This window comes from Ammodytes marinus (assembly GCF_949987685.1).
Source record: "Ammodytes marinus genome assembly, chromosome: 5".
NCBI lineage: Eukaryota > Metazoa > Chordata > Actinopteri > Uranoscopiformes > Ammodytidae > Ammodytes > Ammodytes marinus.
In genome coordinates, this window is record NC_137234.1 from 27,934,357 (window position 1) to 27,955,551 (window position 21,195).

Genomic DNA, 21,195 nt, shown 5'->3' on the forward strand with positions numbered 1-21,195 from the left:
AAATATGGCCACGCATGTCTGTATCCTTTGTCTCAGCACCACTTATGCAACCTCATGAATGAAAACAAAATCATATCAATTACATGTGCACATTTTGGAATTTTTGGGAGATACATAATAAATACCATTTTCTTAAATGGTTAGTAGCGTTCTCTTACAAAACAATACAATGAATAAAAAAAATCGGAATACAATTTTCCCCACATATTTAATATCTGATATTTTCCACATTCTATATAGGTGAGTGAGAACAACACAGGGCCAAAATAAATGTATATGAAGTTTCATAATACGTTTCTAAGGCAAATTAGGTAACATGGCCAACTTGTGATGTCAAAACTCAGTGACCTGTATTGCAGCGTGCTCCTGTTATGCCACTGCATTCCGTTCTAACCTGGCTCTCATTGGTCGACTGGCACGCCCCTCATGTTTTCCCAGCCTGAACTCGTCTTTGATTGGCTAGCGTGGCACCCTCGGCTCGAGCACAGACGCCATTGGTGAAAAAACTAGGTTAGTGGTCCGACCAAGCAATGACGGTGAGGAGAAACTGGGTCAGCGATAGAAAATCGTTTATGTCACAGTTCTGTGGGTTGCGTTTGCTTATTACCGGCAGCTCTCAATGGATAGACCAACCTCATTGCACCTACTGTAAGTATACAATGACCTAAAGTAATACGTCTTATCGATATTGCTTCTCGGTGGCGCTACTGGCTTTGAAACAATGATGGATATCGTCGATGTTTTCACAGCGCTGTGGTCATGTCAGTGTGTTCTTTTCCTAGATCAGGAGGAGGGACGTTAGCTCGCTGGCCAAGACTTGACAGTAAAGGATTCCTTTAGCTAGCAGCTGTATGCTAATATTAGTTAACGGGACTGAATGTTCCTATTGATAAAGGTTGGGAAAACTAGAACATGTATGCCAGAATAGCTTTAAGTGCTTTCATCAGTTACAGGTCTTGTGAAGCTCGTGCCTAGGTATGTACTATGGGCTTGTATAACGTCAACTAAACGTGCCATATTGGTGCGAGCGACTCTGCGAACAATGCCCATCTAATGCTAGCACGCTAGCTATGTAAACAGGCCTCGGTGGGAATCTGGCAGACGGGGTTTCTTCGACAGCATAGCTGTCCCTGCTGCTGGGATACCTTCAAAGCGTGCCCGCATCGCACGTCACTCCAAAATGACACAATAACGTGCGGTCGCAAAAACCATCCCCAAAGAGCGTAAGCTTTGAATATTAAACAGTACATGTAGTGTTGTGAAATATCGTGACACGGTGTTGGCATTGGCAGTGGAAATGTGGCGACCGCTTGGCTTCTGCAGTGTCCGCAGTGGGTTGCCAGAAGACGAGCGTGATACCGGGCTTTGGGATTTGGTTAATGCTTTGCAGCCGGGGATGCCGAATCTGGGCAGAGGGCGCACCAGGCTTTCATTAGGGATTCCTGGAAGTCTCCAGAAGCACGAGGAATAGTCTATTGCCCCTTGTTTTTTACAATCCTCACAAATTGGATTTTTTTTGGGGGGGATATTCTTTTCCATTCCATCCTTACTGTTAATTTCGTTAGGCCTTTCTTGATTAAGTTGTTTGATTTGTCTGGATTGTTAAATGTGCAACTTTCAACTTTTTGTGTTTTTCAAAGTGCCTTTCCTACTTTCTTGGAAAAATGAACCTTGTAAGCCTCAACAGTAGTTTATGCATTAACCTTTTCAGAGAGAAAGAGAGAGAGAGAGAGAGAGGCTCTGTTGGGAATGATTGAGCAGGTTGCACCATCTTCTTGTTGATCATGTAAGACCTGAAAACAGAAAATCTAAACAAATTGTAATTTCTGTAAGGAAATATCGATGGTTATTTGGTTATAGAGAAAGGAAACAATAGCTTATCCATCACTTTCACCTGGGTATGATGAGGCACTGTATAATGTATGTTAATAGGGTTTTTCTCAGTTTTGGAATCTCAGTGAGTCACGCTGAAAAACTAAATGGAGCACTGGTTTCTTTAGTACAACAGCAGGCGATATTCTTCTATGGCGACAGTATCAATAGGATGGTAGGCCACCTGCCGTAAAGCCGGCTGATTTTTATTTATTTATTATTATTCTTTCGGACAATTCCACACAATACACACTTATCTCTTTCACATCATACATCATACTTTGTGTTGTCCGAAGGGTGATGGAAGAAGCCAAAGGCTTATCAGGTCCCGCCCCCATTTTCATCAGATTCAGATACACAGATACACAGTTACTGTTACAGAAAAAAAAGAAAAAACACAATTTTGTTGTTGTTTTTTTTGTTTTTGATGATTTTGCTCATTTATTTTGTTAAGCAGCTGCAGTCCAATACACAGTACATTTTCATTCTCATTATTCATTGACATTGTACAACTGACATGCTTTCCATTTCCCCAATGAATTTTAATTACTCATCGTTATCCTCTCTTTCCACTGTAGCCATTTTTACGATGTCTCCTTTGATATCAGCGATGTCTCCTTTGATATTTTGCTCAATATAATGTGATGAAAGTTGAATGTCTATCTCTGGTCCAATTAAAGGCCAACTTGTTATATAAGAAAGACATGTTCTAAACCTTAGATACTGTTCATGCTGAGTGAAATGCAAGGAATATGTCCTGACTCCTATACACCTGTTTGTTTCTCAAAGTTATCTTTCACCTTTCCAAATCGTCGATAATCAGATATATTTAAAATATTGTGATATTTTATTTGCACATTTGTTTAGCGCATTTTTCGTGAGGGGCTGTTAGCCACATTCATAATGATCAAAGGTTGCTTTACTATCCCAAATACAAAATGCACGTTTGTTTATTATTTTTTTTAAAACAGTAGGTATTTGACATTACTACAAAACAACACAATTTAAATAAAGGTACAAAGGCAAGTGCACAGCCAAGCAGGAGAGGTGTTGTCTAGCTTTCTGACTGATAAGAACTCAGCCTGAACAAGCTGACCTAGGCAAAGTTGTGCCGGGATTTTTTTATCAGGCAACCGACGTGAATGGAGTGCGATCTGCGTTGACGGTCTGACCAGATTTCGTAAGGCAACATCTAACTTGTGTAATGAAAAAAAAGAAAGAAGGAAGGACACTTGCACCGATTGAACCAACGGGGTAAACATGCTACTTCACTTTTATATTTGCTGCTGTCTGCTGGATTTTGGTTTCCATCACTAGGCTAGCTGTGTCTACTGTTTCCACTGGTTGTGATACGCTAGTTCATACCTGCAAACTCGTCGCTTTTCGGCAAAAATCGCCGTTTAGAATCAAAATATATGACCCACGTGAATCGTATAGATCCGAAGAGTTTTTGTTTTTGGGAGGGGGGGGGGGGGGGGGGGTAGCGGCAGCTGCCAGAGAAGTCAGCCAGCGCTTCCCAGACTGGACTGTGTGGGCGAGTTACCGTAGTGTGAGACAAGGGAATATCGTTATCTTGGCAATAAAACATCTTTGGTAGACGTCATGAGTATTGTCCAATCAGCGTTAAGATCGGGCACAAGCATCACTGCTGCCGCTGTGTGTTCAGACTTTAGAATTGGCTAAAAGTCTCAATCAAAACCCTTTTGATAATAAAAAATTAGAGGCTTTGATTAAACACTGTCAATGCTTCAGAGGTTAATGTAACAGCCTACTGAAACAGAAACTATACGGAGGGACGCAGCTCACTGTAGCCTACAGTCCCTTTATTTAGTCGCGCTGCCAGTTTGCCGACATGGCTCTCTGTTAGACTCGAGACATAGAAAAAGATCGCGGAAGCCGTTCCCGTAGACAAAGTTAACGGGCAGGATATCCCCGACTGATTTCATCCATCAAACCACTGAGTTTTTTCTGAGCGGCGTCTCACTCGCTCACTGGGTCTCCCGGGTCCCGGTGATTTTCACCGTCACAGCGATCGACTCGCTGCTTTGCTGGGGCGGAGACTTTGTGTGAAGGTGATTTAACATCACGGTCGTAGACGAATGTTATAACTTTATGCTGCATAGTTTGCACTGCACTGTTGACCCACACAGGACTCTTAAGTGAAGCTGACAGTTTAATGAGCGCACATTGCAGAAATGAAGTGTCTGCAGTGCGCTCACAATCAGAGCCGACCGACAGCCCCCCCCCCGGCCCCCGCCCCCCCAATTTATTTTTATTTTTTAGTTTGTGTGTTTGATATTAACATCATATTATTATATCATACAAAAATAATAATACAATGTTTTGATCTAGATAGCCTAGTTAATAGCCCAATAATTTAATCAGTTCATCTGGGAGGTAATCCAAGTTTAACTGATCACGTCACGTTCACGTCCAGTGTGTATTGAGTTTATTTAAAAACATTTGGAAATGGGGCTCAGATGCCCATGCACTGTATAACCTATTTCAGCCTCATCTGTGGAAAAAAAGATAGCTGGACAACAGAGTTCTTCTGCTTCATTCCTCTCACTGCATTTAAATGCATTCATTATATTACAGAGAAATATGTCCCATAAAAGAAAAAGAGCACCAAGCCCAACCCAGAGGACCCTGCATAATATTTTATTTTAAATGAACATTTTAATGGAAAATCCAAGAAGCTTCTAATTCATCCGACCCAGTGTCTCCAAATTATTTGTTCACACAAAATTCCTCAGATTTAGCCTCTTAATTTCCCTCTCAAAGTGCACCAGATTCATGCATTTCACTTTAAAAAGTTTAAAAAAAATCTCCCGGGGGGGCATACCCCCGGACCCCCCTAGGAGGGTCAGGATCTCAGCTGGCTATTATTTTCACCCAGCTGGACATTGGAGGCAATAGTGGAGAACTCTGGTTGTGTGAATGATATTTAACAATAGCCAATCGTTTGGACAGCGAAAAACACCCGACCCCCCTAGAAGGGACGGGTGTTTGTCACCTTTTTCACCTCCTATGAGTTTGCAGGTCTGTAGTTAGTTAGCTACGTCTTGAACAATACAGACAATACACTATTAATCTTGTATCTATAAGTACCTGGAATGTCTGACTATTCCTTTTTAAAGGTTCCAGGCGTGAGCATATAAGCACATACATTATATCATGGTCAGAACTCCCATCCTGAAGAGCTGGTCCTTTCTTTTATTTGGATGAACTCAAACTTGCAACACATAGTAAAGTAAAAAAAAAACAACAACACCTTAAGCCGTGCCAATTCTAGCACGTGGAAAAAAAACCACTGGCCTGAATCACACAGGCTACGATCACAGCTAGCAGGTTTTGTTAAATATAGTCTCTCTTGCTCATATTCTTGGAGTTTCATAACATGGTTTATTCATAACGGGTTCATCCAGGAAAGCAGCCTTAAAATGATTTCCAGGAATCGGTAAACTAGTTTGGCAGTAATGATGATGTGCGATCATAAACCGAGGAGCGCCTGCCAAGGCAAACAGAGGGAGAGTCTTGGCGGATTGCCCCATTCCTTGATAAGAGGTGTGTAAAGCAGACTATGATTCGCTCCTCTGGTTGGACAGATCTGCTCCCATGATCAGAGTGTTGCTTGGTTAAGACGCTATTGTATGTAGTTTAACTTGAGTGAGCTATAGTGTTCATGTTAAAGCTAACTGAGGGGTCATGTGAGTAAGATTAACTGGAAACACCTATGTCGGTGTGCAGAGACTTAAAGGTGCTTTCAGACAGCAGACAGCAACATCTACTGGCTTATTCCCCTTAGAACAAGCCTGGCTGTACAACACAGGCTGCTATTCTATAATCTCTAATCTCATAAGAGGGTATTGTATCTGAAACCTCCTGCAAGGAACTTTTCAAAATGTTTATGAAATAGTCACATTTTTTCCTCTGGTGATCTTAAATGACCTGCAACAGCAAACGAGACCATTCAGCGCAAACAATATTTTTAATATAGTTGTTAATAATGCCTTTGCATGGATACGGTTTATGGCAGGCAGACCGGAATAGCCTGTGTTTATGAACAGTACTAAATCAAAGTTTATTTCACCATGGTCATATTACCATTATTGATTTGGCTTAGTCCCTTATTTGTGTGTGTTGTACTGTTATCTGGAATAATCTGACAGTAGGTCAGTTAACGTGGAGCATAATTTTTTTTTTTTACTAAAGTATTTGTTAATAATAGATGAATTGCACATTATCAATCACAATCAGTGTGCTACATTAGCCCAATTCAATATGATTGTTGAACTCATAGCTCCTTTTTAAAATAGAGCAAATGGTTATAGCAACATTACATGAGCAATCTATCTGGAGTTGCTATATCTACGATCATAAAGGCTGTGCACTGTCGCAGACTGGGTTATCAAGCTGTGAAGCTAATGTTGCTCTAATATAGTTTGTGCTCAAGGTGGATCTGCCAGTTCACTGCCTATGAAGCTCTGGCATAATCGGATATGAAATCAGACAGGGTTGCCATGGTTACACCGTGAGCAGGCAAGATGGGGACAAAATAAAAGCATCATCATGCAGTCTGTCTGCGTGCAGCTGTGAAGGAGCAGAGAAGCACATTTCAAACCTCTTCATATACAATCCCCTGAAAAAAAAATGAAGAGACCACTCCAAATGTTCAGTGTCTCCCGTTTCACTCTTTATAGACATATGTTTGAGTAGAATGAACATTTTGGTTTTTATAATATAAACTACTGACAACATTTCTACCGAATTCCAATACATTTTTTTTTGTCATTAAGAGCATTTTCAATAAGTAATGTAGAGATGAAGATTTAAGAAAAATCCAGACTGGTCTCTTATTTTTTTTCCGGAGCTGTATTCAGGGTGTTATGACCATCTGCTCATATTTAGCAGAATTCCTGTCATACTGTTTGTGATTTACTGTCTGCAGCTATGGGCACACCAGGTTTATTGTATTGCGTGAGTTGTCCTGGGATTCCCTGGCCCAATGCAGAAGTTCAAATGCATTTACAGTGAGTTACTCTGTTGTATAAGGAACGGTAATAATGGACAATGTAGAGTTATGTTGAGCACACGGATTAATATATGAGAAGTGTAACTGGTGTAAGGGCTCCTTCTCTTCTTGCTATCGCTGAACTAAATCCCCTGTTGGCTGCTTTCAACGCCATCTCTGAAATGGTTCATATCCGGCTCTCGAATCATATGTCAAGTGGCTAATCCAACTATAAGGGGACAGCTTGGTAAACAGTTGTGGATACAGCTAGACTGCACGGAGGATAAAACTGGCTTCTGTGAATGTCATACATTACATAGCGTTTGTAGAGCTCAGATGGTCTTGCTCATAACATTGCAGTGGCGCTCATGATACACACTATGCCATAAGCTATTTCTAGAGACCACTGAAGTTAAGAACTGAAGCTGGCATTCTTTTGGAGTTGTGTTTTTTTTTATCAAACCTAATTCCAGTGGCGTTTCAGAATTGATGCTGGAAACAAGCGTGTTGTTGGTTCCTTCTCCTCACCACTTACTGTTGTGAGGACCAAGGGCTTTATTCAAATCTTTTAATGGAGGGTGTGTTTGTCATTTGTGAGATTGGGGCGCCCGCCTTGCCTTGCCTTGCTGCCTGTAAGTTTCCTTGGTGGGTGGACCAGGCTTGCCGGCATGCTTCCTGACTGTGTGAGTGGGTGTGTGTGTGTGTTTTTAAAGTGGAGAGAGAAGAAGAGGGGGGAACAAAGCTCAATGGCTTGCTGACTCATGGATGGAGTGGAAGTAGGTGGTGGATGGAAATTGAGGCTGGCTGCTTTTGAGACCATGGAGACCGGCTGACCCACTTTCCACTTTCTAGCACCGGTTCCTTTTCAGTGTTCAATCATTACACAGTGGTTCCCCCCCCCCCATCCTTAGCCCACATCCTTGTCCCACTGAAAGAGCTTGGTCTGACCTAGCACTACACTTGACACACACTGCTCCTGGAGCCCTCATAGGAACTGTCACTGTCATGCTTGCTTGTATTGTGTCGTTATTTCTTAATGAAGGTTATTCCGTCTTCAGATGTACTTGTACTTAAAGGTGGAGTTAGTGATTCTGGAGAACGCTCTTTTTTATTAAATCAAAATCTGTGAATATCTCCTCACGATCCTGTCAGTACTGTGTGAGCGCTGCAAAAAAAATATGTGTAAACAAATGGGATGTAAAACACAGGGGGCCCACCTTAGCTAGCAACATGCCTGTTTACAGAGCCTAGGCTGTCTATTAACGCTGGATTTTCTTCAGTGAATTGTGAGGAGATGTTCACTGATTTTGACAACAAGCATTATCCAGAATGACTGACTCCACCTTTTTATGATTTGATTAGGTAGCCTCTTGTTTGTATGACTAACAAACTGATGCATGCACCTGAATAATATGGCTGCACATTGTATACTACCACGACTGCTACGACTCCTACTAGGCTTTCATCAGTTGATAGACATTAATACTCCAGACACAACTTGACACATTTTCACATTAAATAGAGAACTAGTTTAGGGAGGTTTGATTCCTACTTGACTGGCCCAAAATTCACAACAGAAGTGACACATCTGTGTAAGCGTTAAAGAATTGTCCCTCCATCAAATTGACTGTTTGGAATGTGGAGTCAGCGATTCAGGTGAACGCTTAATCTGTGAATATCTCCTCACGATCCGCTATCAGTCAGTACTGTGAGCCCTGAAAATGTGGTGTTAATAAAAAGGCCTAGGCTCTGTAAACTGCTTTGTAAATAAAAGGTGCCCCCGTAGCTAGCAACATTCACATTTACAGAGCCTAAGCTGTAGTGTATTCAAACTTGATTTTTTTTCAGAGCGCACACACACTTTAAGGACAGGTAGCATATTGGGAGAATATTTTCACTGATTTTGACAAATATGTTTTTGACAACAAGCATTCTCCAGGATTGCTGACTCCACCTTTAAACTGCAAACCATTATCATATGGCCAACTACCTTACTACCTCATAGAGATATTTGAATTGACTTCCTATGCCAAGGAACAGATAATTAGTTTAGTTAAGGTAATTAACTAACTGGTGGATGCTAATGGCTTGCTTTGGACATGCTGCTCTCGCTTCAGTATTTTAGCAAGTTGTGCATGCAGGCATCTAGTGCAAAAGCCATTTTACATAGTTGGAAAAGAGGAACACATTAAAAAGTCAGCCAGAAACTCCTTGGCGCCAACATTAGCTTTTTTCTTAGCTAGATCTGAAACGTTGAAATGACATTTTGCAGCTGAGCAGGAGGAACAGAGATGAGGCGTTGTACATATGTAATGTGTCTTTGTTAAACGTTCTGTTTCATGACATTGAGTTTACATTTCTGTGAAAGATTGAATGTGCAGCGGGCTGAGTTGTCTCCTCTTCCCTCTCCAGAGGTAGACGGGTTGCACCAGCTGCTTAAGGATCGGATCCTGATCGGTGCACACGGACCACATCAAAGTGGATGAAAGTAGGTCAAGGCTGAACCGAACCGAACCAGACCAGACCAGAGCCATCCAGACAGCACCAGGCCCCGGCCAGGGACCACCTGTTCCAGTTTCCTATCCAGGTAATGGAAGCAGCTCTCTCTGTTGCTCCGTGTGCTGGCTGTTACTCACTCATATTTCACACAGCTGAATTTGTACCAAGGGAAGGCTGTCCACTTAATATATGCCTCAGTCTAAAATTCATGGGAGAGCAGCCAGAGAGTTGAATACATGAACAGAAATTACAGGTGTTTTAGGACTTCTTCATCCTGCCTACTATAATTTGATATAGCCTACAATGAAATTCCTGTGTGAGTAATTGTAATCATCACTTTGCTTGGTCAAACCAGCCGCTCCTATATTTAAAGTGCGTCCGTATTGCGAGCTTTACGGTAAATGCACAGAAACGGCTCAGGGCCAGCCGAAATGCACACTGAGCCATTTTCTAGTGTTATCGTTTCTCAAGTGTAACCTGTAAGGACGTCTTACCTGGACCTGGGATATGCAATACAATTGTAGGCTACGCAAGCAACCTGAAAACTGTAACAATAAAACTGCCACAGACTTGACAAATGTAGCGCACGCATTCTACACTGTGTCAACATGTGGATTTCAAAATAAAAGGTTTAAATAAATATAAAGGCAGTTTTAAAGAAGCGACTCGGGATACCTTCACTGCTGGACGATTTATGACACCAAAAAAAGACGGAGCCCTTGATTTGCTAAGGCAGGCTCAGTGTTCACCTCCAAAAGCACAATATGTCATTTATATTGTAAATGAAGCCCATCATTCAGGCACCAGATTTAACTAGCAAACTAAAATGACTCAGAACTGGACGTCTACCCATCCATCACCTTTTGTGATCCTTGTCTTTTTTATTTTTTTTTATATTGTGTATGCTAAGCTCATCGCCTTTTCTTCTTTAACTGCAAACCAAATTTCCCCCCAACACTGCTATAAATAAAGCCACTTGAACTTGTGGGACATGTGGTTTGAAATGTTCAGCCCCTCAGCCTGGTGTCAGCTTACTCCTTTTTAAAGTAAAGTGACTCAATCATTGAACTAGGTTACCAGGTGTCACAATAAGTCAAATGGCTAATTTTTTTGCACACAGATTGAGTTGAGAAAAAAACCCAGCTTATTTTCTGGGTTAAAATGGAGGAAATTGGAACAGGCTTATACACCTCACTGCGACTTGGATCCATGTCTTGCATCATGCCTCTGATGCGGTATGAACTCAATCTGCCCTTCTCTGTGACATAGTGTGTTAGCTTATACAAGAGTAACTTCCTGTCTGCCGCGCCTCCACATTTGACCCACATCGCCCCATGTTTGGCGCCACGTGTCCAGGCAACCGTAACTGTTTGTCAGTGTGTTTTTTTTTTCTCTCTCTCTCTCTCTCTCTCCTGTCTTGTGATTTGTTTAAATATTTGCATACTTTCAGAGTGACTCCTTGCGTGACGTCATTGCTAAACGTCATGTGTTTCTTTTATGTTCAACAGTAGAGTGGGGCTCAAGAGTGGATGGAAGGAAATGATTTCAACACTGAGGCTGTGATGAACATCTGTGGTGAGTGTGACTTCATATAACAGTCTGCATAACCACCCATCCCAACAGTAAAAGGCTTTGGGGTTAGAACTATCTTGGTATCAGCTCTCTCAATGATTTGGGAATTTTCTTTCTTTCTTTTTTCTTGGGTTAAAAAAAAAAATCTTTGCACCAAAAACATGTTGTGCACTTAGTCGTCCCACTGCTAAAATTTCCACAGAGAGCACTTTGATCTTGATCTTAAATGAGGGTTGCACCGATTGCAATGTTCTCTGCCCAACCCCCGATTGCTGATTTTTGTAAAGAGTCTAACCTGCCAATTGATATAAAACAAATGAGTATTTAGTATGAGTATTTGAAATGTATTGAAAAGTTTCGGGAGTAGTGCCTCCACGGCTTATTTCAAACGTCCGTCTCCTTACAACATGTGTCTGAGGCACTGCAGGGCTGCGATGCATTATAAGTTTCCTGTGTTTTGCTTCAATTCAAGCCACGTTTAGACGGTTAAATACTTTTTAATGTGAAGCTGTAGGAAATGTTTAATTTTCATTAGCAGTCACTTTTGCTGTGCAGATGACCTGATGGCAGACCAAAGAATGGACATCTCGTCTACCATGACTGACTTCATGTCCCCGGGCTCCACCGACCTCATCTCCAGCTCTATCAGCACGCCCGGCATGGACTACAACCGCAAGAGGAAGGGCAGCACCACCGACTACCAGTAAGACACCACATGCGCTTTTATTAGTCAGTCAGCGCACATCACAAAGAGCGCAACACATGCAGCATTCCTCCCCTCAATTAAAGGTCAGCCATTCTGGAGGACGCTTGTTGTCAAAATCACTTTTTGTCGAATTCAGTGAATATCTCCTCACTATATCCCCTACCTGTCCGTACTGTGTGTGTGTGTGTGTGTGTGTGTGTGTGTGTGTGTGTGTGTGTGTGTGTGTGTGTGTGTGTGTGTGTGTGTGTGTGTGTGTGTGTGTGTGTGTGTGTGTGTGTGTGTGTGTGTGTGTGTGTGTGTGTGTGTGTGTGTGTGTGTGTGTGTGTGTGTGTGTGTGTGTGTGTGTGTGTGTGTGTGTGTGTGTGTGTGTGTGTGTGTGCTGACATGTTGTTGTTAATACACAGCCTACGCTCTGTAAACTGGTATGCAAACAAAGGGGGCACACACACAGTATGGACAGGAAACAGATCCCGAGGAGACATTCACTGATATTGAGAAAAGGAGATTTTAACATCAAGCATTCTCCAGAACCGCTGACTCCAATGAGTTGAATCAATCCCTCCTATGATAAGACTGGCTGTGCGCGCGCCTTTGTCACGGCCCCTGTTTAAACAATGTGTACCATCACTGCTGCACTTTCCTCCATGACATAAAACTAATGTTCATTTGTCTTTCTTCTGCAGAATTGACGGCTTCTCGTTTGAGTAAGTTCACACATTGTATTCATTTGACGTTAATGGATCAAGCACAAAGTTGAATATATGTCATCTGAAATATCCATCACCCATATAGTGAATGTTGCTCCCAGAAGAACGGACCCAGTGAACCCTTGTGCATTAAAAGGCCCTGTAAACCCAAATCCACACAATCCTTCTAACTGTGTTGTTTGGGAAGGTCATTGCGTGACTGTAAAGCATCAGCCAAGAGTTAGCCATTTTTATCAATCCAAATTAAACATATTGTCATTGAAGTTGGATCAACTTTACTGAAGTACGGTTTAGACGAGGCGGAGCTAGGTTCTGGTTCTTAAGACACAATCAGTGTGTTGAACCAATCGCAGCGGCCGAACGCTCTATTGAAACAATTACTGTTGCCATGGACACCATTTGATGAGTGCACGCCCACGCAGTCCTGTCAAATTATTTTATTTTTTTTTTTTTTTTTTTATATAATATGTACAAACATTTATTTTCCTTCAGATATTTGTAAAAGCTTATTGAGACACCCTGCTTTATTTAGACTATTTTAGAGCAGGTTTTCCAGAGTCTTTAAATCCCTGTGTGCAGCGCTGTGGTTGTCGTATTGTATTGAATGTATTCCGGAGCTCTTGTTGAAAACTAATATCATATGTCCTTTTCCTCCATAGCGACATGGACCCGGACAAAGATAAAATGGGCGGGTAAGAGGCCGGCCTTCACATTACCATTATTAAGCTTCTAAAACGGGCTCTTTGGTCTTTAGCATGCTTGTATTTGCTGTTGTCTCATCCCCATACCTGCTGCTTCAGTACATAAAAAAAAAAATTTCATTCATTTCACGGTGAATAGACTCTTGTTTGTGGTTCCTGGTTCCTCTGAACAGTTAAACCGTTTTTCGTGGGATCTACTTTCACCTGCTGGCCTCGAACAGATTGGGTTGACATTAATCATACAATCTTGTATCATATTATGTAAGAAAAAAAAATACCCCCAAGTTGCCTGCCTTCTTCCAAAGGAGAAAAAAGTCTTGTTTGACTTAAAGGTGCCGTGTGGAAAGGGAATTAACGTTTTTCAGAACAATCAGAATTGGTTGAAATGGAATAAAATACCCATAAGTATGTTTTGGTTAGTGTATACTCGCTTGAAATTAAAATGTGTTGTTTTTATTACCTTTTTTTAAGATTGTAGCGTTGTATATTAGAGTTGGGCGTGCTGCCATCTTACACAGCCATGTCTCTACAGTAGCACAGAACACACAAACTTAACCGCCTTCTTACTGTAGAACCAATAACTAATTACATCTTCACCTCATCACTTGATATTGTGGAAAGACTTGAGGCAGAGTGGTGGATGATGCCATCTTTAGTAACTAGATTCTTGTCCTCGAAGGCCACCGTAGCTTCTGTAAATTCTCCAAACAAGAGGGGGGGTAGACTAATTCTATGTGCATAAGATAGATTTAGAAACCAGGCAAATAAAACATGTCTAGATGTGACTAGAAATGTGTTTCTTGTTATTTGGCTGAGCCTTAAAGTTGAGTTTAAGTGGATTTTAACTGGAGAGCTGAAACCTTTGTGTTCAAACGTCATTCTTCTCCTTAATCTGCTCATATCAGCACAGTCGAGATAAGTAAGAAGTCTCAGTGTATGAAAGATTGGAATCTTCTCCTGGGTGTAGTGTAGTGCATTGGGGCGGATATGGAACTCCTCCTCGTTGCTCCACTTTTTTACATAACGGTGTGTGCATGAGAAAGGAATGCCAGGAGGCTTAATCAGAAGCAAACGTCATATGTGTGTCAGGGCCTCGTCAGCGGATGGTGCCGTAAAACATAATGACCCCAGGGCATTAGATAGATTGGATTGGATTAGATTGATTTATTTGTCACAGGGCAATGCGCGGTGAAACTTTTCTTGTAAACCAGTCCGGCTGTCATTAGCCTGGTTGCATAAGCTTTGGTGTTGCCTTAACCAGCAAATGAGGTTGGTTATAGAACCTAAGAGGTCTGCTGCTGAGGCCAAGTTCACTTCCATTCTCCCTGGCACTTCCTCCTGTCCCATACAAAAATAACCTCTAACCTTTTGAAATGTATTATCTCTCATGTTCTTGCCAGCTTCCCCCTTGCTAATATTACTTTTTTTTTTTTTTGTCTTTGCAGTGACCATCATGGCCGAATTAAGAATGCCAGGTATACAAACTCCTTCTTTCTTTCTTTCTTTCTTTCTTTCTTTCTTTCTTTCTTTCTTTCTTTCTTTCTTTCTTTCTTTCTGCTTTGTAATCTCTTTCATGAATTAAATCTCACTCTCTCTGATTGGGCACAGAAAGAGAGCTTTGTGTGCGTTAATCAAAAGACATTTTATACAATGAAGTGTGTAGATCAGAGCTGTATGTGGAACTAGGTGACTGTAAAAGGCATACTCAATGGCTAATGACAAGCTCCTTTCTTCTTGCCAATGGGAAATTATTCTCCAACCAGTAGTAGTGAGTGAATGCAGAACAGACTAGTTGGAGTAGTAGACCCTGTGTCTGTGGTTCTCCTACAGTCCCTGTTAAAGGAGAGACTTTTAAGGGCATTAAAAGTTAGTTTCAGAGAGCGGTGTTTTTTTAGCGCTGAACTCATTTGTGTGATGTTAGACAAGGCTGTGAGCTCATGGATAATCCACGGCGGCAAAGCATGCAGCTCGTTGTTGGAGAATAACTTGCCTCATCTTTTTTTTTTTTTTTTTTTTTTATAATATATATTTTGTATATAGCAGGCCAAAAAGTATTTTTTTTATTTATTCTACAAAAACAAAGAAAATAATTAAAATATGGACATGCATCACAATTCAGGGCTTACCATCAGTTAACATGCAGAGATAAAAAATCAAATTGGAAAAAAGGAAAAATAAATAAAATTAATTAATTAATACAATAAAATAAGAAAACTAACACTAGTAATAAGAATTATAAATATAAACTCATGCAGCCAGAATAAAGAAATAAATAATTTTTTTTTCTTCAGTTTTTTCTTTGGATTTGTCAGAAATGTGGGTAATATAAAGTCATCCATTAAATGCCTGGTTCATGTTCTTTCCCTACACAGAGAGGCTCACAGCCAGATCGAGAAGCGGCGCAGGGACAAGATGAACAGCTTCATAGACGAGCTGGCGTCACTAGTGCCCACCTGCAACGCCATGTCACGCAAGCTAGACAAGCTAACGGTGCTACGCATGGCCGTACAGCATATGAAGACACTCCGAGGTTAGCAGCAAGTAGTACACATCACCCAATCTGTGTTAGTCCTCTAAGTAACCAAAGAAGTAACAATTTGGGACTTTATCAAGGTTCAGAAAGGAAATTGGATCTACAAAGAGATTTTATTTTTTTTAAATATCCTCTTAAATAAAGAAAGCTACTATAATCATGCTGTATATTGACATGCTGTTGTGTGCAGGTGCAGCTAACCCGTACACAGAGGCCAACTACAAGCCTTCCTTCCTCTCAGACGATGAACTCAAGCACTTGATACTAAGGGTGAGTGCCCTGCAAATGATTTAGGCATGCAACACCTAGTGACACAAAGTGAGAAGTACCACTGGACAATGCTTTTTTTTGATAGCCCCCTGAGTGAGATATTGAGCCCAGTGTTGTCCTGTGTGTGTGTGCTACTGCAGGCTGCTGACGGTTTCCTGTTTGTGGTGGGGTGTGACCGTGGAAAGATCCTCTTTGTTTCTGAGTCAGTCTACAAGATTCTCAACTACAGCCAGGTACGCTGAGCCATGCAATGATGATTACTGCACTTTACTCCAAAGGCTGCTCTTTATAGTTTTTTTTTTACATATCCTTCGTCAGCCACAATTACACAAGAGTACAAGAGTGGGGCCAGAGTAACACAAGATCTAGTATATCGGCTGATTTCAATTTGAATATTTTCTCAAAGTAAAAGAAAATAGAAATGTTGCTTATTCTTCTCATCCTTTTAAATATAGTTCAAACACAAATATATGAATTGATGGCAGGCCAGTTAACTGTTTTTAATAGTTTGTACTGTCTTACTCAGGTTTTTTTTTTTTTTTTTTTTTTAGATATTAAGCATTTTTCTAACTGCAAACCATGTCTACATGAATATAGCTAATATTTACACACGATGAAGGACGTCATTTCTAAGTAAAACCTAGACACGTTCCCTGCACTTAATGAGTATAGTCTATTAGCCAACTTTCAAATTGTCCGGCAGGTAAATGGGTCGCGCTCTAACACAGGAGCCCGCGGCGTTGACCTTGTATTTCCTGAAAAGAATTTTATGAATAATTGAAGATGTTAGGAGGCCTTTACAGTTGGTCTTATGTACTTTTTTTTTTTTTTTTTCCACAATATATTTTTACAACGCACACAAACAAACACCTGCACCATCACAACATACAAAACATCAAAATAAAAAAATAAATAGAAATAAAAAAAATTATAGAAAAATAAAGGACACATGGCTCACAGAGCTGGCCAAATTCCCTGGTTTCTGTCCCTTGTTTGTTTTCTCTTTCTTTCCCTCTGTTCGCCTCTCACCTCATTCCCTCCTGTGTCTGTGCAGAACGACCTGATTGGCCAGAGCCTCTTCGACTACCTTCACCCCAAGGACATCGCCAAGGTCAAAGAGCAGCTGTCTTCCTCCGATACCGCGCCGCGAGAACGCCTCATCGACGCTAAAAGTAAGCAAAGGAATGCTCGGCATGTGTGTGTTTATGTTGATCTCCTGTTGTGCTTTTGTCATCTTGCATCTTAATCTGTCGTGCCCATAACGATATAAAGCAGAAGATGTAGCTGTCCGCAATCTCAAGGCTGTCGTTTGGCGTCAGTAACAATATTCACAGTGAATTTCAGCACCTGGCTGCATTATCTGATGGATGAGTTGAGCCATTTTAAAAACACAAACACTAAACCAACAACAACAAAAAAACGTCTGTTGCATCGCATTTTTCGTTAATGGGAATTTTCTTAAAAAGGACAAATGTGTATGTTGTTCATTATTTGTAAAATACTTTTTACATGAAGTTATGTATTATGTCAGCCGAGAGGAATAAGTAATTCATCGCATGATCACACACACACACACACACACACACACAACATTTAAAGACACACACACACACAAAAAGAAAAATCCATGTCCTGTGATCTCCACCGTAGTTCCCCCCTCCCTTCTTAGCAATGCTACAAGCTTTATTTCTCATAGTGCATGGGAATTTTCTTCTTGCTGTAAATGAAAGCAGTCATTGCAAATTATTTTAGGAAACTGCGCAAAAAATAGCATTTGCATTTTGAACCTTCATGTGGTAGGGGGGACCGGGGATAGTAGGCACACTTTTTACTCAAGTGAGAATTGCTCATCACCTAAACATCTTTCAATAGTCATTCCTACATTAAATTGAAGCTTAAGGTGTTGGCTTGAAATGTGAACCCCTCACGTTTTCTAACTTATTGTAATAAAGAAGAAATTAATCATCAAAGACACCCTTACGCATTGTGACAACCAACCCCATCAAGGGGTCGGTTGTCACACACTATGGGGTTGTTTGTCACAATGTTATCTTAATGAGAATAGTCTTAAAAAGAAGGCAAGAAAGCAGAACTAAATTTGAAAGTGTAATTGCATTGTCTAGTTGACAAATAGGCCTACATAACTTACTGTAGCCTTGGCAGCTGGTCTAGTTTGGGATGCACTGGGTTGTTTTGATTTTGTTGCCCTTTTTTCTTTTGCATGCTAGCTGCCTTTTCCTGCTCTATTATATCCTTCTCTGGGGTGTCAGTGAGGATACAGCTTGACAATTTATTTGTTATTGGGTTCCTTTTCTGACTGCAGCCTTTGGATAACATGTGATAACCAACCCCTCAAAAAATGTGACGACCAACCCCAACTTGAATTTCTTGCTAGCATCAAGGCCAACAACCATCTGACAACTAATTAGCTTGCTAACCACAATCTAAACTATAGTTTACCCTTTACACTTTGTATGGGTAACAAGTGTTTTATTATAAACCCATTGTGTAAAAGCCTAGAAGAAAAATACTGAGGAGCTAAATATTTTCAATTTGACATGAAAAACACAAACAGTCCTCTCACCTCAAATTCAGCAGTCTAACTCCAAGGAAGACTATGTAGGTGACCTCCGATTCCAATTCTGGATATTTACATACCAAAATTTCACAGACAGCGCCTTCTGGTTCAGAGATGTAACGATTGAGACAACCAACCCCTGTGACATATAACCCCGTTCTCCCCTACTTACAAGTGGCACTTTGTAGTTTGGCTCATTTGAAAGCTAATATACTTACCGGTACCTGATTCTTGCTGCTCTGAGTTTGTACCTTTTATGGTTGAATGCACTTGGAAGTCGCTTTGGATAAAAGCATTGGCTAAATTAAATGAAATACTAATAATAAAAATAATGACTTAATAGATTGAAAGGCTTATTGTAGTACTGCTAAAAGCAAGTAAAATGGAACTCACCTTTACAAGAGAGCACCAATGGTCACACAGCTGGAGATAAAAGCAGTTGAAAAGGGGCCTCATTCAAGACTGAAAGTAGGAAGAACAAGTGGCTACAGGAGTGTCAGACTAATGGACTGATTCTTTAGAAATACATTTTGTGAATAATGTTCTGAAAGCTTTTGACTGGACATATATTAAATTGGAAAAAAACTCAAACCAATGTAAACCTTTTGCTCTGTTAACTCTTTGTGTGTGTGTGTGTGTGTGTGTGTGTGTGTGTGTGTGTGTGTGTGTGTGTCTGTGTCTTTCAGCCGGTCTTCCAGTGAAGACAGACATTACCCCCGGTCCCTCCAGACTCTGTTCTGGAGCCAGACGCTCGTTCTTCTGCCGGATGAAGTGTAACAGGCCCTCTGTCAAAGTGGAGGAGAAGGACTTTCCCTCCACATGCTCCAAGAAGAAAGGTACGCCACTGCTTAAATATTCAAGATTCAGGAGCTTTTATTTGTCATATGCACATTAACAATTACAGCAGCAGTCATTGGCCTCAGGCTTCTTCAACAATGCAATCGGAAGAAAAAAACACTATTGAAGAGAGCAACCTCAGACACAAACAGAGGTGCAAGGATACAGTGCAGATAAAAGTGTAGAGATAAGGTGCATCAATATGAAGTAAATTTAGAAAATAAAATACAATTTAAAATGGAGACGAAATAGAATACTTCATATAAACTGTTTTACTGTAGATAACGATAAGAATAATAACTGTAGTGAAATAAGATACTCTACTTGTAAGAGAATAAAGTTAAATATAATTTAAATATGTATAAACAAGATGTACGGATGCAGATTATGATTTAGGATTGTTCTCTTCATACGGGAATAAGAACAACTGGAATTGTCTTAGAATGTGTCTCCTCCAGCAGCCTGCTGTGCCTCCACATCAGTTTTAATCTTGAATAGCAGCTCAAGGACTTTTCTTTCCTTTATCCCACGCACTTAAGATACAGCCCCAAACTCCCCCCCCCAGTCTTTCAGTTTGCCTCCTTTGAAAGCAAAAGTATTTTTAGAGGCTCATCATTATAAACACAGGAATCACACCTCGGAGAGCATTTTCTATTGCACAACCCAGGAAGTTGGCCTCGCTGAGTGATGACTGTAGCAGAATCACTAATGGCACAGGAGGCAACCACATGGCGGAAGATTTGAGATTGGGCTCTTAAAGCTACAGTGCGTAACCTTTTCATATAAATGAATGTCGGATTACATTCAAACGAGTTGACACATAATTGAATAATCCGAGAAAACACAAAATCTCCACAAAACACTCTCTGTATTTCTCAGTATGGCAGAGTATACAAACTGGTGTCGCCCCCCCCTAACGCTGTTGCAGGAGCTCAGAAAAATCCCAAGAAGCACACACAGAATGTTTTTGTTGTTGATTGTACGGCTAAGAAACAGTACAAGGTATAAAATCCATTCGCCATCACCGACGGATTACCTCATGTCGATGCGCCGTCAATGTTGTTGTTATATCTCAGAATTTCCCATCGGGGCGGCAGAAGTTACGCAGTATGGCTTTAATGTATTACAGCATCCTGGCAGATTTAGGATACAGGGAACTCTGAATTAAAGACAGGAAATGACGAGACATGTTTTCCTCTGTTGCTACTTTGTAGATACACGACTCGAGTGACAGTTGAGCCATAATACATTCAGATGTACTCTGCATTATTCAGATCCACTTGAATCCATTGTCCCCTCTTAACACTTTATATAAGCTTTGATCAAAACGTACATTCTTGGTTCTTGGGTTTTCTATCCAGCTCATTGTCTGTCTGTGCAGCAGTGGCTTGAGAGCAGATGGTTGTTTGCTGAAGTCACTGATGGAGTACGGGGGAGTGAGAGTTAGGGCTGGATTTTAAACTTTCTTTATAGGCAGAAGAACATTTGCGGGGCATTCAAGCACAGTCACGCAACCCACCACCATTGGCCGTGTCCTTGTTGAATTCTTTAGCGTTTGGTTGAATATTTCATACAGGCAAACGTCATGCTCACTGTGAAGTCTTGCTTTGTGTTTTACAGTGGGGGGTTGAAAGAAGTGTCATGTAATGAGCTAAGAGGAAGATATTTTACCCTTCATTCAGTTACTTTTTATTGAGCATTTAGAAAAGTGTATTGACACTGGATTTATTTGTTCAGAGCACTTACAGTAGGGAAAGGTTGAGGATCATGAGGAGATATTCACTCATTATGACAAAGTGATATTGACCACAAGCGTTCTGCAGCATCGCTGACTCCACCTTCACACACACACACACACATTGATTTCTCACTTATTTGATGTTCAAGTCCAATTGATGGGCAATAA

General features: G+C 40.8%; 1 protein-coding gene across 2 annotated transcripts in view; it reads left to right on the forward strand.

Annotated features, from left to right (window-relative positions):
• Nucleotides 1-522: 522 nt before the first annotated feature.
• Nucleotides 523-21,195, forward strand: part of bmal1a (basic helix-loop-helix ARNT like 1a) — a 29,025-nt gene continuing 8,352 nt past the window's right edge. The window contains exons 1-12 of one of the 2 annotated variants that reach the window (XM_080027905.1): nt 523-648; nt 9,299-9,473; nt 10,894-10,960; nt 11,493-11,660; nt 12,347-12,367; nt 13,030-13,062; nt 14,517-14,546; nt 15,444-15,601; nt 15,795-15,874; nt 16,015-16,107; nt 16,929-17,046; nt 19,139-19,288. In XM_080027905.1, the coding sequence (XP_079884031.1) occupies nt 11,521-11,660; nt 12,347-12,367; nt 13,030-13,062; nt 14,517-14,546; nt 15,444-15,601; nt 15,795-15,874; nt 16,015-16,107; nt 16,929-17,046; nt 19,139-19,288 (823 nt within the window). In that variant the 5' untranslated portion in view covers nt 523-648; nt 9,299-9,473; nt 10,894-10,960; nt 11,493-11,520. The remainder of the gene's footprint in view (nt 649-9,298; nt 9,474-10,893; nt 10,961-11,492; nt 11,661-12,346; nt 12,368-13,029; nt 13,063-14,516; nt 14,547-15,443; nt 15,602-15,794; nt 15,875-16,014; nt 16,108-16,928; nt 17,047-19,138; nt 19,289-21,195) is intronic. The other variant, XM_080027904.1, reaches the window with a different exon arrangement.